This window comes from Macaca fascicularis, chromosome 12 (assembly GCF_037993035.2).
Source record: "Macaca fascicularis isolate 582-1 chromosome 12, T2T-MFA8v1.1".
Taxonomy (NCBI): domain Eukaryota; kingdom Metazoa; phylum Chordata; class Mammalia; order Primates; family Cercopithecidae; genus Macaca; species Macaca fascicularis.
Window position 1 is genome coordinate 76,994,262 of NC_088386.1, and position 17,837 is coordinate 77,012,098.

The 17,837-nt window shown below is 39.8% G+C and overlaps 1 protein-coding gene across 6 annotated transcripts in view; it reads left to right on the forward strand.

The window, feature by feature from the left end:
• Nucleotides 1-10,196: 10,196 nt before the first annotated feature.
• Nucleotides 10,197-17,837, forward strand: part of ITGA4 (integrin subunit alpha 4) — an 81,061-nt gene continuing 73,420 nt past the window's right edge. For all 6 annotated transcript variants that reach the window (XR_012421294.1, XR_012421293.1, XM_074009553.1 and 3 more), the window contains exons 1-2: nucleotides 10,197-10,688; nucleotides 11,031-11,152. Coding sequence is in view for 1 of the 6 variants with exons in the window: in XM_005573626.5 (XP_005573683.3) it covers nucleotides 10,492-10,688; nucleotides 11,031-11,152 (319 nt within the window). In the remaining 5 variants the exon portion in view is untranslated. The remainder of the gene's footprint in view (nucleotides 10,689-11,030; nucleotides 11,153-17,837) is intronic.

Sequence of the window (17,837 nt, forward strand, 5' to 3'; positions counted from 1 at the left end):
TAAGCTCTCTGCTGGTCTTTCAATTCACAGACATAAGATAGAGTTGATATTATTTTTTATTTGTAGTAATATGCACAATATTTTACTAATGAAAATTATAATTATTTTCCCCCAAATTCTGCTGAGTTCTAAACCATTCAGGAAACCTCAGTGCATTAAATTATTTCTCTCATTTCCTACTGTTGTTCTTACAAAGTGGTATAGCCTCATTTCACTGTTTTATCTTCCTATTTACTGATGATATTTTAGTCTTTCATGTTCTCTTATCTCTTTTATCTAGTCTACAAGGACTAATGTTTATGTCCCTCCGGTTTGGTCTGGTGAAAGAAAGAAATAGAGAGAAAGAAAAAGAAAAAGTAAGATTAAGTTTAAAGACTAAGATTTAACTAAATTTCTTTTAGTTGCCCATACAACGTTTTGCTACTCTGAAAATCCCACTATTATATTATTTGTGCTATATCCACAACATATTTTGTAAGTTGTTTGAAATTGTTTCCTAGTTTTCTCCAGTTAGATTGCCAGCTATTGATGAATAAGAACATATCGTTAGCTTCTTTTGTGTTTTCAGGGTGCTTGGACATATGTACATATGCTTGCTGTGTGATCTTACTTTATGCATAATTCTACTTTTTTTCACCATATTCCTTTCCAAAAATGCCTGGAACTCTATTTTACCAAGATGAAGCCATGTGTGTGAGAATCTTGTGGCAAAACACTGCTGTGTAGCACTTTTACATAAAATAGATTCTAACTCCTCATAATAAAGGAAAGCAATGCTGCAAACTGTGTGTCTTGTGAACCTTTGAGAGCCAGTGTGGACCAGTTGTTAAATCATCCCAGTGTATAAATTCAATCTTCCAGGTCAGATTACTTATGAGATAAAAGGTCGTCACATAATAACTATGTGCCCTGAGAGGAGAATGATTTTATACCAAGTCTTTTATACACTGTAACAAGAGGGGCAATTGTTTCTTCTTTTGAATTGAAGCATGAAATAGAGTTGGTTTTAAAAGTAGCAGTAGTTTCGGAGTTGTGAAAAGAAGGGTAAAAAGTAATATTTATCAAAATTACCCTCCTACTGCAGAAAAATTGCCCTGAACATCCCAGCCAGAAGAAACCTCCTCATCCGTTCTCTGTTATGCACCATCTTGTGTGGCATTTGACACTCTACTGGCTTGATCTGTCAATTTACCAAAGTAAAGGGAACATGCTGAGAGGGAAGGTAAAATAGGTTATGTTTGGGGTGGATAGAAAGAAAGTGAGCTTAAGGCCAAACAAGGAGGGCATGAAGCCCCAGGCGAGAAATTCTAATTTATTTGGGTTGAGGAGAGGGAGGAACTATTAGGATACTCCTAAGGACAGAGTTGAAAAATGACATATTGATAGTTACACTGTAGAAAAAAAAATCTACTTGTATATATTAAAAAATGACAAGTATATACTGAAAAGTGACAAGAAAATAAAGGAAATATTTATTTATTATTTATTACCATGTTGCCCTTTTGGCATGCCCATCTAAACAAGATAATGATCCCAATGCTTTTTGCCGTGGTATGCATGGCATCTCTCAGTAACATGTAACCGGCATTCAATAAATTTGTTGAATGAGTGAATAAGTATAAGCAAATACAGACATAAATAGGGCTTTATTAACTAAGATAATCTTCCACATATAGGTCATTGCCTTGATTTCAGATTTTTATACATAGTTTATTTCTGTAGGTAGTTCATTTCTAAAAAAATTATAACATTCATGATGATGATGCTAAAAGGGAAGAAAAGAGTGATGAAGGAAAAAGGTCTATTTACTCATTATTTATTATGTGCTAAGCATTGTATTAAGTGCTTTGCCCCCATGTACTCATCTTCCTCATCCAACAAGAGAAAACTTAATTATGCAAATAAAAACCAGATTTGAGCAATACTAACAAATCACTCCAGGTTCTGATTGACAGTTGTAGCAGACACTGTTGATGCCCTACCCCTTGGGCCACACGAGCCCACCTGCGACTGGGAAGACAATCTCATAACATTGGCAGCTTCCCAGCTCCCACGTTTTTGTCTCTCATAACTGTCTGAGCATACCTGGGAGCTTGCTTGCTGGCAAACAGGTACAATCTGCAAGTGTCGGGAGGTGATCTCTCCACCAGTGGAGGATGAGAGTCCTTGGATAGATGCCTCAGCCTCTCAGTCTTTCAGGGATTAGGGATTCTTTAGCCATGTCTCATACACTTTCTCAGCAGGTTTCAGAAGTCTTACAATTGAAGAGAAGCCTTTGATTCATGTTTCGTTTAAAGCAACCTTGTCATTGATACCTATATTAAAGCATCAGGGTCAAGTGCGGTGGCTCACGCCTGTAATCCCAGCACTTTGGGATGCCAATGCAAGTAGATCACTTGAAGCCAGTTCAAGAGCAGTCTGGCCAACATGGTGAAACCCCATCTCTACTAAAAAAAAAAAAAAAAAATACAAATAATTAGCTGGGTGTGATGACACACACCTGTAGTTCCAACTACTCAGAGAATCACTTTAACCCAGGCCTGGGCAACAGAGCAAGACTGTCTTTAAAAAAGAAAAAAAAAGCATCAAGAAGTGTGGTCTAATAGTATGTATCTGGATAGAAGAATTGAGCTTCTTGTCTCTGGTTGGTAACTTTAGTACTGAGTATGGATCCCCTAAAAGCTGACCTTGAGGCAAGCACTTGGGTGTAACAGTTTAAAGGGGTGTCTTAGAAGGTTAGATTAGGGAGAGGCAGAGAAATTATAAAAAATGTTTAATGCATCTCTAATTGTTTTACATGCTTTACCTTAGTAATTTTTTAAAATCTAATTTTAAAAAGTGTAACAAAAAACACTACTTGCCAGACGTATCTACATGAATGTCCCACCAATACCTCAAACTTATCTCTAGAACCCAGCAAGTACTATCTAAACACACTCTCCATCTCCCCCAACACCATGCACCCCTCCACCCACCCTGTTCTTCCCCATTCCAACTCCTCCATCTGGTTGCTTTATGTTTTGTTTTTCATGGTATTACCAGTGTCTCTGTCACCAGGGCTAAAAATGCTGGTCATATTTTACTTCCTCTTAGTACCTACACCACACAATACACATCAGTTTTTTTCCCCAATGCCTTGCGAGCTCTTTCATTTCCCCTGCCCTGCTGTCTGCATAAGTTTGGGTCTTGAAACTGCCTTTATGCCTACACTCTTTGTCAGCAACCAACTGTCTCTTGTCTCCTCATTGTATATGATATTTAATTTGACTACATTATATTATCTAAGGTATATCATATCTTCCTTTGTAAATTATAAACTGAGATTAGGACTCACTTTTTATACAGTTTCACATTTGTCAAAGGACTTAGCATATTGTTTTGCATGTAGTAATGAACATAAACCTATAAATTTCCAGTTTATGACATTAATGATGTAAAAAGCCAAAATCATGTAAGAGCCACTTAAAAAATACAGAGCACCTGCTACTTGCCAGGTAGCATATTAAGTGCTAGAGACATGGTGGTAAACAACAGGAGCAAAACAAAGCTGTTTTCTACTCTCAAATTCTAGTGAGAAAGATATAATGAAAAAATATATGATTATAAATTAAAGAGTTCTGGAGATAATGAACAGGATTGTCTGGCAGAGAATGTTATGGTGACCTATTTTAAATTGGATGGGCAGAAAGTCCTCTGTGAGGAGATCTTTAAGCTGAGATGGAAGAAAGAGAAAGAGGAATCATGTGAAAAGTCAAAGGCTATGTGTCCAAGAAGAGGTAATAATATGGTAAAGACCTTGAGGATGAAAAACCTTGATGCACTGAAGGAAATTAAGAAAGGCTGATATGACAAAAGCCAAGTGATCCAGGAGGAGTGGCCAATGCCAAGGCTGGTGCTGTAGTCAGAGGCCAGATCATAGGGTCCTTTTAGGCCATGTTGAGTGTGGTTTGTACTATAAGAAAGCGATGGAAAACTGTTTAAAGGATTTAAGCAAGGAATTAGTTGCCTGATTCATTTAGAATCTTGAAAGTTCACGCTGGCTTCTGTGCAGAAATTTGATGAGGTGGGGCAATGAAAAAGGGAGACCACCTAGCAGATTATTAAGTAGCCCACATGAAATTATCTTGAGAAGTGGTAGTAGCTGTGCAAAAGAAGATTAACATAAGATGGGCTTGAGACACATTTTAGAGGTCAAATTGATAGGACCTTGTGATTGATGGATTCTTTGTTGAAGTTAGAGGGAGGTATTACTTTCCAAATTTCTGGCTTGAACAACTGGTCAGATAGAGTGCCCAGTTGTTCTGGAAAGAAAGAGAGTGGGTGGAAGAGTGATTTAGATCAGAAGTCAAGGAACCAGAACTCAGTTTTAGGTATGTTACATGCACAATGCCCACTGTACATCCAAGTGGAGATGTCTGGTAGGCAGTAGAACAAATGAACCGGGAGCTCTGAAGAAAGGTCCAGGATGGAGACATAAACTGGAGACTCATGATATTTACTTTTTTCATGTCAAACAATTGAGGGTATATTTAAATAACTCATGAAATAGCCGATTAACAGATATATCAACATGTATATAAAAAATCAAACTTTATTTTTAAATGATTTTTTTTTTTACCTACTGAGTAAAAGAATGTTATGCAAAAGCAAAACAAGGATTCCTCAAGGATTTAGAAGCCAATTATTGGGTATGTAAAATATAGTAAGAGAATATAATTTAAATTGTACCTTCTATGTACTGTTTCTATTGTAGTCTTCTATGGGGATATTTATCACCAAAAAAAGACAATCACGGATAATTTTAGAGGATTGTTTCTTCACGTATTTTAATTGTATCCCCCACTGACCATCCAATACAGTTACTTGACATTAGTTGTGAATATATTTTTTCCTTTTAAACTTTTTTTATAGTATACTATACATATAAAAGTTATCATCTTTACCATTTTTAAGTGTGAAGTCCAGTGGTAATAACTATATATATTTTTTCCCTTCATCACCCTCCACCTATCTTTCCTGCCCTCTAGTAACTACCATTCTACTCTCTATCTTCATGAGATTCACTTTTTAAGCTCCCATATATGAGTGAGGGCATGCAATATTGGTCCTTCTGTGCTTGGCTTAGTTCACTTAACATAATGGCCTCCAGTTCCATCCATGTTGCTGCAAATGACAGGATTTAATTCTTTTTTATGGCTGAATTATATTCCATTATGTATGTATATTTCTTTATCCATTCACTCATTGATGGGCACTTAGGGTGATTCCATATTTTGGCTATTGTGAATAGTGCTGCAATAAACATGGGAGTGGAGATATTTCTTCCATGTATTGATTTCCTTTATTTTGGATATATACCCACAAGAATTGCTGGATCATATCATAGTTCCAGTTTTACTTTTTTGAGGAACCTCTATTCTGTTCTCCACAGTGGCTGTACTAATTTACATTTCCAGCAGCACTGTATGAGGGTTCCCCTTTGACACCACTTTGTAACCAGCATCTGTTTTTGCCTTTTTTATATAAGCCATTTTAACTGGAGTGAGATGATATCTCATTGTAGTTTTGATTTGCATTTTTCTGATGATTAGTGATGTTGTACAGGTTTTCACATACCAGTTGGCCATTTGTTTGTCTTCTTTTGAGAAATATCTATCGAGATCTTTTGCCAATTTTGAAGTTACATTCTTTGTTGGGTTTTTGTTTTGTTGCTATTGAGTTGTTTGAGCTCCTTATATATTCTGGTTATTAATCCCTTGTCAGATAGAGAGTGTGCAAACGTTTTCTCTCATTATATGGGTTCTCTCTACATTTTGTTGATGTTTTCTTTGCTGTGCAGAAGCTTTTAAGCTTGATGTAATCTCATTTGTCTATTTTTGTTCTGGTTGCCTGTGCTTTTTAGGTCTTACACAAAAAAAATCTTTGTCCAGACCAATATCTTAGAGCATTTACCCAAAGTTTTCTTCTAGTAATTTCATAATTTCAGGTCTATAATTCATTTTGATTTGGTTTTTGTATATGGTGAGAAAGTTCTAATTTTATTTTTTTGCATGTAGTTATTAAGTTTTCCCAGCATCATTTATTGACGAGACTGTTTTTTCCCATTGTATGTTCTTTATACCTTTGTCACAGATTAGTTGGTTGTATGTGCATGGATTTATATGTGGATTCTCTATTCTGTTCCATTTGTCTATTTCTATGCCAGGACTGTGCTGTTTTGGTACTATAGCTTTGTAGTAAATTTTGAAGTTAGGTAGTGTGATGCCTCCAGCTTTGTTCTTTTTGCTCAGGACTGCTGTGGCTGTGCAGGGTCTTTTGCCGTTTCTTACAAATTTTAGGAATTTTTCGATTTATGTGAAGAATGTCATTGGTATTTTGATAGGAATTGCATTGAATCTGTAAATTGCTTTAGGTAGTACTGTAATTTTAACAATATTAGTTCTTCCAATCCATCATCATGGAATCTCTTTCTGGGTTTTTATGTCCTCTTCAATTTCTTTTATCAGAGTTTTATAGTTTTCCTTGAATAGATATTTTACTTTTTTAGTTAAATTGATTCCTAGGTATTGTATATTTTTGTAGCTATTGTAAAAGGAACTGCTTTCTTGATTTTTACTCAGATTGTTCACTGTTGGCATATATAAATGCTATTGATTTTTGTATGTTGATTTTGCATGCTGCAACTTTACTGATTCAGATCTAACAGCTTTCAGGTGGACTCTTTAGATTTTTCTAGGTATAAGATCATGTAGTCTGCAAACAAAGCTAATTTGACTTCTTCCTTTCCAATTTGGATACCCTTCCTTTCTTCCTCTTGCCTGATAGCTCTGGCCAGGACTTCCTGTACTATGTAGAATAACAGTGGTGAGAGGGGTTATCCTTGTCTGTTTCAGTCCTTGGAGGAAAGGCCTTCATTTTTTCTGTGTTCAGTATGATGTTGACTGTAGGTTTGTTATATATGGCCTTTATTATTTTGAAATATGTTCCTTCTATATCCATTTTGGTGAGAATTTTTATCATAAAGGAATGTTGAATTTTATCAAATGCTGTTTCAGCATCTATTGAAATAAGTATACCATTTCTGTTAATGACTTATAATATTTAGATTGTTTTTAAAGACATAGGAAATGGGTTAGATCTCCTAAAGAGGGAAGATGGAAAGAGAATGAAAGAGGGTCCAGAATATAGCCCTGGGGATTTCCAGCACTTATGGTGGAGGGAAAGGAGACATCAGAGGAAACTCAGAGTGGCCAGATAGAAAGGGAGGAAAAAGCTTAATAAGGTGGTATCATGAGAAGAGAGTCTTTCTGGAAGGAGAAATGCTTACTCTTGATAACAACTGAAAAATAGGGTGAGTCCACATTAGAATCCTCGCTACTGGTGAGGACTTTCTACACAAGGTTAGAGATCACTTGTATTTTGTCTACTATAATTTTAGTCCATAATGCATTTTCTGGCACATAGTGGGCACTTGATAAGTATTCATTCAATGACATTTAGTAATTGAGTGCCCAAATATTTATGTCGGGTTGAGAGCTAGGGATAGGCATGAGTCTTTCTTCAACATCCTTCTGATTAGAGAGATAGCAGTATCTTCAGTTTATTTTAAAGCATCATGAAACACACTTTATTCCTGCTAACATTAGGAAAAGCGAGCTGTTTTCTAAGCCTTGGAGGAAGGAAATTCAGCTAACATGTGAGATAATGTAGGGTGGCTATTTCTCGAAAGGTAGTGAATCATAGCTATAACCATAACTGTGGAAAAAAGTCCTGCCTTATCAACCACTCCATTGACTGCTAGTCACCAAAACTACGCTATGAAACAAATTGTGTTGAGTGGCTTTCATTGTAAAAGACTTTGGTGAAGGGAGGGAAAGAAACTGGTAGGGGTTCAGATCAGAAGATCTGGCTTTGCCAGTTTCTGGAGGGTGTCAGAATGGCTTCAATATACCTACGTCCTTGGCCTCAACTGGAGGTTTTGTAGCTGCAAACAAGAAGGATTGCGTAGTTCAGAATAACGACAATGTAAGCTAATTGTGGAACTGGGTTAAAATCAGCATGTAGATCTACTAAGAAACACACTCAGCACTACTGCAGAGAGAAACATCAGAACCATTCTCCACAGGCCCTTCATTTCTGGAAGCCATTTCATTTTTACAATAGATTTATCACACACCATATTGACTTTTTACTGTAAAGAGAAAGTTAATATTCCTCATATTTTGTCTGTTGACAGAGTGAAAATAATTGCATTGGGTTTGGCTAGAATATCCTGTCATTCCAAAAATATCTCAAACTCCACATGGCTAAAACTTAACCCATCAATGCCCCCATGTACATGCTTGCATACATGCATATTACTTCATTTCTCAGTGTTTTTTTCTCTGTGAATGGTATCATCACACACCCAGTTCCCAAATCCAAAACTGCCCTGGGGATTTTCAACAATTACGGTGGAAGAAGCCAGCAGAGGAGACTCAGAGTGCCCAGATAGGAAGGGAGGAGAAAAAAGTTCAATAAAGTGGTGCCCTGAGAGGAGAGTCTTTCAAGAAAGAGAAATACTTCCCCTTGGGCTTATCCTCTATTTATTGTTGCAGGGGCTTCCAAAATTAGGTTTTCTGTGTTCAGTCTTGCGTTCACACTTCTGAAACCCAGAGCTGACCCAGACAAATTCCTCAACTTCCTGTCAGCCCCAACATAGATTTAAAATTCCTAACCTGGCTTATGAGGTTCACCATGTATTCCTGCTTCTCTAAGTCAGGCTCATATCACACCAATCTGTGTGTGGGGTGGCTAAATACACTAGCCAGGGAAGCTCTTTCAGTTCTTCTACCTGGCCCCGCTGGAGCCCTCCTTATTGCTCATTCCGTTCTTAGCCTGATTCAAGATTCCTGGTCCTTCACATCTCTCTTTACGTGTCCTCACCTGGAACTTTCTCTAGTTAGTACAAATTTTCTATCTACCATTGGAGCAAACATTTTTTGAAAGTTTGTATCAGTCCTGCCTTACTCTTGGTGGAATCCTGTGGTCCTAGCCAAGTGCATGCTCCATTAATGTGCTGAATAAATGAATAAGCATTTTAATTATGTATCTGTCGTTAGTGTCAGATGTGTTATTCCAGCAGGGTTTTAGCACACAGACACACTCTTTGATGCAGACTTTTCCTGTGTTTTCTTTTTACATATAGCAACAATAAAAAAACTAGACCTTCATCTCCTGAAAATATCAGTCTAATAATCACCTATGACTGTCTCTCTGGTTGCTGAAGGGAAAAAAACAAAACAAAACGAAACAAAAACAAACAAAAAAATCCAGGGCACACCTGGATTGCATTAGAATGAAACTCACTACCCAGTTCAGGTGTGTTGCGTCATGGGTCTCCGGCACATTTCAGAGGCTCATTAGGACCCTGACCCCACACTGGAGTTTACACCCCTAATAGCAGCTGTGTCCCGTGGCAACTGAGTGGGTGCGTGAAAAGGGGATAATCAAGAACCAGCTGGAGCAATCAGAATCGGTTAAAGTGAATCAAGTCACAGTGTTTCCTTAACCCAACCTCTCTGTTGGGGTCGGCCACAGCCTATAACCGCCTGCTATTCAACCTGAGCGGCTGCTGCTCGCCTGCTCAGGCACACAGCCCGGGGTGCAGAGGAAGTGTGGGGAGGAAGGAAGTGGGCATAGAAGGGTGCCCAGTGTGGGTCTTGAAGAGAATAGCCATAACGTCTCTGTCACCAAAATGTTCCCCAGGAGCCTTCGGCGAGTTTTTTGGGGTTTTGTTTTTAATTTGTGGCTCTTGATAATTTATCTAGTGGTTGCCTACATCTGAAAAACAAGACAGTGCTTGACTCTCAACCAAAGAACTGGACGGCTCCCCGCCGCAGTCCCAGTCCCCGAGTTTGTGGCTGGCATTTGGGCCACGCCGGGCTGCCTGCTAGAGGCTGGGCGGTCACAGCGAGGGGCACGCGGTTTGGGGCCACACAGCTCCGCTTCTAGGCCCCAACTACTGTTAAAAGGGGAAGCCCGTGCTCCATCTAGGTCCGCTCTTACTGAGCCCAGAGCCATCCCGCGCTCTGCGGGCTGGGAGGTCGGGCCGAGACGCGCGTCCTGCGCAGCCGAGGCTCCCCAGCGCCCCCTGCAGCCGCGCGTAAGGGGAGACGGGGCCCGGCCCTGCGCCTCCGCACCACGCCCGGGACCCCACCCAGCGGCCCGTACCCGGAGAATCAGCGCGAGAACCCGAAGCTCCCGGCGAGCAGCACAAACCCGGAGTGGGGCCGAGCGAGTGCGCGGCATCCCAGGCCAGCCGAATCGCTCCGCCCGCGGTGGGCCGACTTCCCCTCTTCTTCCCTCCCTCCTTCCTTTCCTGTAGCCCGCCGGCGCCGGACACGCTGCGCCTCATCTCTTGGGGCGTTCTTCCCCGTTGGCCAACCGTCGCATCCCGTGCAACTTTGGGGTAGTGGCCGTTTAGTGTTGAATGTTCCCCACCGACAGCGCATGGCTTGGGAAGCGAGGCGCGAACCTGGTCCCCGAAGGGCCGCCCTCCGGGAGACGGTGATGTTGTTGCTGTGCCTGGGGGTCCCGACCGGCCGCCCCTACAACGTGGACACTGAGAGCGCGCTGCTTTACCAGGGCCCCCCCAACACGCTGTTCGGCTACTCGGTCGTGCTGCACAGCCACGGGGCGAACCGATGGTGAGTAGAGTTGGACCAATGAGCCCTCAGCAGCTCAGAGCGGCGTGAGAACGGCGCCCAAGGGATTCCCTGCCCGGTTCAAACTTTTCTCCCTCCCAAGGAGGCAGGAGGGAAACGCTGCGAGTGCCAGCTCGCTGGAGATCTGCCAGGGAAACTAACTTATCTTGGGGTGGCAGCACCCCGGGTGCGTTCTGGCGCAAGACCTTGGAGCTTCGAGTCGGGGGTGGTGGGCGGAAGAGGAGGTGGGGAAGCTGCCCTGCTGCCGACTGCACATCTGTTCCGACAGGGAGCTCAGTGGGCAGCACAGCTCACGTCTGAGCGCACGTGCACGTGTCTCTTTAGGCTCGTGGTGGGTGCGCCCACTGCCAACTGGCTCGCCAACGCTTCAGTGATCAATCCCGGGGCGATTTACAGATGCAGGATCGGGAAGAATCCCGGCCGGACGTGCGAACAGCTCCAGCTGGGTGAGTTGGGGGTGGAACCAGGAGTTAGTGACCTCCCGACCCCCCATGTGGACCCCACCATAGGGCAAGTCCTGGAAAGATTCAAGTCGCCTGTTACTTCTCGTTTAAAGAGCCTAAAGTTTTCAGTTTCAACTCCGTCTCATCTTCCCTCCTTAATGTAAAAGGGATTCCCTTTCTGTTAATATCGTTCTCCCTTCTCCTTATGGCAATGATTGCAGTACGCTGACCAAAACTATGGTAGAGGGAAATTTCTTATGATACTTTCTTTTCATCTCTCCCCCGTCTCTCCGTGTGTAAAGCACATTTTAGCGTGTCTCAGCATATTAAGGATAGAATCCAGCTAAGCCAAGACTTGAGAATTTTATTTCCATCTTTGTCCTATCAACCTTCTTAAAGAACAGGCTAAAGGGCATATCAGGAATAGCAATTGGAATTGATCCCATATCCCGTCGTTCAACCTAAAGGTCTAAAGAAAAAAAGTGATAGTTTTACTTAGAATATGCAATGTAAAAGAAAAGGAAAGTTGGCATCTTCATTGTTAATGTAGTATAATTTTCCACTCCCAAAACCATCATCCAAAACTCTCATGTTATATGGGTCCATCTTTTTGCAGTCATTTCTCAATGTCTCAGATTTGTGACAAGTTGAAAAATGTGTACTGATAGAGAGGAGAAGTTTCATGTTTCAGACAAGTTTCTTGCACACAGACAAGTGGGGAAAGAGGAACGAATATTAAATAACAAGACTTATCTTATTCCAAAATGTTACTGCTATACATATTGCTTAATTTTTTCCCCTCAAAGCAACCCTGGGTCATGGTTGACATTGTTCCTAGTTTATGTATGAGGACTGTGGCTCAGAGTTGCAAATACCTTTTTAAAAGTTATGAGCTAGTGAGTGATAGGTGGGAACTAAAGTCACACTAGGGTCTGAATGGGTCCAAAGTCTAAGCCATTTTCTTCCATGTATGCATCTTCAATGCAAATAAAATTAAGTGAATGGTTTAATATGTTGCCTGCTGAGCTGGTGGGTCATCTGTAAATGGTGAATAAAATTGGTACTTTATATTTCTTTGCTGTAAAGGGACTTTTGGGATTGGTTATTGGATCTTTAACTTCTTTTGCATTTTATAGTAGTCTTTGCTCTTTTTCAAACAGCGAAGCTGGTTCCTTTCTTTCGAATGAATTCGAATAGAGTATAAACATAATGGAATGTTTACTTTTAACTTCGAACACCTATAAAAGTCCACGAGTTGTCTGTAGCATGTAGAATAAGCCCTAGCCTCTTGTTAAGCATCCTCAATACCAGAAATCACAGTAGGAATGTATAAAACATTCACAGACCCATACATTTGGAATGATTTTGCAAAGCATAATTTTCATTGCATGAGAGAGTTGTGGGTGAAGAATTAGGGAGTGGAGCTGACAACTTTAATCTGCCAGAGGATCTTGGCAAGGTCTCAGGAGGGAGCAGTTTTATTTCTGTTGTCCTGTCATAGTTTCCTGATCCATGACATTATAACTACTGGTATTTAGTGTCTACTTCCTGTCTGGATGGACACGGAATCTATTTCTGGATGTCTGTGTTTAATTGGATACATCATGACATAATATATTAAATTTAAGATGATGCCTGTCCATGGAAGGGAAAAATTGGGCATGTGTAGCATGGGGGTTGACTGTTCTCAGAGAAATGTAAACATGATCGATATGTAATAGGAATTAAATGAAGATTTTTTTTGGATGGATGAATGAATAAAAGTAGAGGGAAAGTTTATTAACCAGATTTATGAGTAAGATAATTGATTAGAAATGTGCCAAACTGATATTTTTAACTTTCAAATTTTGACCAATCTACAGGGTACTTACTGAGATGAAAGGAAAAAAGACAAGATTACTGGTCAATCAATGAGTTAAAACATTAACAGTGATAGTAATGCCTTGAGTATTTGCTGAAGAGTTGACTGAAGTTATTTCTCATGTGACATTCTAAAGAATACAGATATCTTTTATTCTTCATGTAAAGAAACTGCCTCTTTCTATTCAGAATAAATTCAGTGGTAGCTTAAAGGTATAAAATAGGGATTGAGGCTACAGTCTAGAAATAAAACACTGAAAACATTACGTTGGTAATAAACATATTTTAGGGTTATTAGGTTTGTGGGCTGTGCACTATTTTGTATGAAGAAGTTTCAAGAGTATGTGTAAATATAGATAAGCCATCTTCTGTAGAAGTGTGTGTGCATGTGTGTGTGTGTGTGTGTATAAAGCTATCTTCTGTATAAAATAGCTTCAGTTGTCCTGTTTCAAATGTGGGTGACTCTAATGTTGCGAAAATGCTTAGCTCGGTACTGACACATAATAGACATTCAAAAAATAGCGGTTCTTCTTTATTGTTTACTTAAATCTATTATCTGTATGTTATCTGTAATAAGCAGGTTGAGGTTAATAGGGACAATTAATAAACTGAACCAAAAGTTTAAAAATTAAAAGGTAATACATTAAAAGGTAGAAGTTGAGGCCGGGCGCGGTGGCTCAAGCCTGTAATCCCAGCACTTTGGGAGGCCCAGACGGGTGGATCACGAGGTCAGGAGATCGAAACCATTCTGGCTGGCACGGTGAAACCCTGTCTCTACTAAAAATAACAAAAAATTAGCTGGGTGTGGTGGCAGACGCCTGTAGTCCCAGCTACTCGGGAGGCTGAGGCAGGAGAATGGCGTGAATCCGGGAGGCGGAGCTTGCAGTGAGCCAAGATCGTGCCACTGCCCTCCAGCCTGGGCGACAGAGAGAGACTCCGTCTCGAAAAAAAAAAAAAAAAAAAAAAAAAGGTAGAAGTTGAAATGACACACAATGAGAAATATTTTGTTGGCTGAAGGAAAAAATGTTATAATGACTAAAGATTGATCTATGATTGCCATGTCAGTAAGGTATCTTCTTTCCTTTGGAATAGCTTTACTTGCTATCAAGAATCTGAAGGTGTAGGGTCTTCAAATGGTGCCCATCTCCCATGCAATTAAAAATATCCACATGTACTCGTCTTTGAGTCTCTGTAGAATTTCAGATCAATGGTTAATTCAGATAGACCCCACCCCTCAAAAGAGGAGGTCCATATCTCCCCCACCCTACCCTCTGTGGACAAGTTGTCCCATACCATGGTATATTCGTGCCGCAAGCAGAAATGAGCCTGCTCATTTATCTAGAATGCCCAGGGTGAGAGACGTTAGGCGAGTACAAGGTGCTTTTCTTCCTGTATATATATTGTTGGCCGCCTCCTACCTCCCTGACTCCCCGAGACATCTCTTCTCTCACTTCTTTTGTACCAGAGGAAAGTCGTGTCTCTGTCAGGAGGGTCTGGGCCCAGACTTGCTCATGAAGACTATGTCTGAGGAGACCCAGGTGATTTCTACAGGTCCACCTTCCACCCGGGTACTCTGCATCATCAGGCTTGTTTAAAGGAAACTTTAATCATAGCTGGTTCTTAAATTAAGGTGTCACAAATAATGACTCAATTAATATAGTTAAGCATAGTCCATCTGTGGACTATCAATATTTAAATAATTAGAACATAATAAAACATAGAAATGATTATCAAATTACACTAAAAAGATGGTCTTTATTTGGTTATTCGAAAAACACTCCAGATCTTTCATTACTTTGGAGTTACCACTGAAAGCATTATACACACACTGACTCTCATTTCGGTAATAGTCTAAAGTTATACAATTACACTATCCAGTATAGTATCCACTAACCATAAGTGGCTTTGAACACACAAAATGTGGCTAGTCAGCAGTGAGAGAGCTGTAATGTAAATTACATACTGGCTTTTGAATACTTAGTAGAAGACAACTCATTAATTTTCATGATATTAATTATATATTGAAACAAACATTTTAAAATTATTGATTACATAATATTTTGGATTTATTAGGCTAAATAAAATATCAGGTTAAATAAAATTTTATTTTTTTTAATGTGGCTACTATAAAATTTAAAATTTCCAATGGACTTGTATTGTATTTCTATTGGACGGCACTGCTGTAGAGAAACATTAAGTTCCCTCTGTAAAATAACACTAACTTTTTAGGAGATACTTTCCTGGTATTTATGCATAAATGAGTAGAACTTTCACTTTCTTTTCCAGACTAAGTGTTCTATAGTTATTGGGCCTTCAAGCTGCCTGCCTGTGCCTCTTTCTTACAGAAGAGACCCATCTCAAGTTAGTCACCATTACCCATATTTAGATTTCTTTCTGGAAATTTTATTACCTTAGCCAGCCTCCTGGTTCATATTATATAACCTATTTGAAAGAATTTAATTAGCATTGCATTATTAAACTAATGATTACCTAATCCTCACTTCTACTTGATTCATAGGAGTTATTAGCTTAACATTAAATAGCAAATATCTCACTGTTGAAACTTCAAATATGTTTTTTCTTGATAACTTTTAATTTTTTCATTTGCAATGTGCTTTAAATTGTATCTTATGAAGCTGAGATTGCAGATTGGTCATTTTGAAAAATCATCCTGAATGAAGGCTGTTATACAATTATGTAGAAAAGACGGAGAGCTTCATTAATAAACTATCAGGTTACTGGAAAGAAGTTTCCTTATTTCCAGCAGTTTCCCAAACTTTATCTCCAAAAGGATGAGGTTTCCACCTAATTTGAGAGATGAGACTTTCTAAATGCACGTTAGTTTTTGCCCTAAGTTTACTTGGTCACCGAGTGATATACCCAATGACTTGAAAATAGATGCCCTTGGCCACGGTTGTAGGGCCAGATGTGGAAATCCATTGCACACATGGGTGATTTATCCATTCCGTTGTTCATTGAGGAATGCCTAAGGGCCAGAACCTGGGCCTGCACAAGAAACATACTCCTTGTCGCAGGGGCTTTAAAGTTTATAAGATAGGTTATTTATAGGAAAGTATGGTGAGATTTAATCTAGGTAAGACAATAAAGGGATGCATTCCTGAGGAATTGGTGTTCAAGTAGGGGAACTGAAAAATAACCAGAAGTTAGGCAGAAGAAGAGGCTATGGAAAAGTTTGCCAGAAAGAGCAAACTGTGTGTATAAAGACCCTGAAGTCTTTGAGAGCACGATGCTTTTGAAGAACTAAAAAATGTGTACAGTTGCACTATGGAGTGTGAACTAAACTGTAGGTTAGAAAGGCAGGCAGGGATTACTTCTGATACAACTCTAAGTGTGAATTTACCCTAGGATATTTAAAACTGGGGCGTGACATGATCAGATTTGTGTGTTTGACATATTCTCTGGTTGCAGGTTGGTGAACGCTTTGGAGTAACTGGGTCAAGACTGAAGGCAGTGAGACAGGTATAGGAAGACTTTGTTATAATTTAGACTACAGATAACAAGTGTCTGTACAAGGACACTGGCAGTAACAATGGAGAGGAACATGGAGATTCTGAGGATATTTAGAAGATAGCACTTGGTAATTACTGAATGCAAGAGTTGAGTGAGAAGGTTCCAAAGATGTTACTGAAGTTTCTAACTTGGGCTGTGACATGGTTGATGGTGCAATGTACTGAAAAAGGGAAGACCAGCAAGTTTTCTGGCAAAATGATGAGTTTCATTGGCTTGAGATTCCTGTGAGATATAGAAGTAAATATCTAGTGATCAGTTCCATGTATGGGTGTGGTAGACAGTAGAGAGGTCTGTACTAGCAAACCAGAGGTAAGAGTAATTGACATAACCCCATTCACCTCCAAGGCTTTGATTATCGTCTCTCTGGGGTAAGTAGATCAAATGGCCAATGACAAATTTCTAAGGATTCCTACAGTTTGAGAAGTGGCTAGAATAGTGCTGCTCAAGTCTGGCTGCAACTTAAATTCTCATACAGCGCTTTAACAGTTCTGGTGGCCCACCTCAAACTAATAAAATCTCTGGGGTAAGTCTATAGGGCACCAGTAGTTTCCAGAGGTCCCCAGATGATTCCAGTATTCATCCATGCTTGAGAACCGCTGGAAAAGAAAAGAAACTGGGAAAAACAAAACAAAACAAAAACCAAGAGGGTGAAGCCAAGGAGGTAGCAAGAAAAATCAGGTCAATGTGACATTAATCTGATTAAAGGAAGAGACTGTTTTGAGAAGAGGTGAGTGGTTGGCAGTAGTAAAAGTTGCCAAGACATCAACCGGGGTGAGAAACTATGAGGTCTCATTAGATATAGAGAGAATTAGTTCCTTAGTAACCTTGGTAAGACAAGCTTTAATGGTGAATCCCCTGCAGAGGGTTGAGAAGTGAGATGATAGCAAGCATCAATAACTTTTAACTGGGTTCTTCCTTCATTAATACATTTTATTACTTATGTATTGGATATACACAGTTGAATAAGACATGGTTGAAGCCCTTGAATAACTCAGTTGAGATAAAGGGAGAGACAGGTAAATGGATAATTATGAGATAATGTAATAAGCATGACAATAGACAGGCACACAGTGATGAGAAGAAATGAATGGGAGAAGGCGTCCTGGAGGAGTGAAATCTGAGTAGTGGACGCAGTTCTGACTGTGTCTGAAGAGCACATGTAAGGACTCAATAAACATGAAATAATTTTCATGTTTTTTATATTTGGGCAAAATCCCCTGGGATTTGCTGCACATTTCAGCCTTACTCCAAAGTATCTAAGTCCGCTTTGGGTTCCAAAGGCTCATATCAGGTAGTT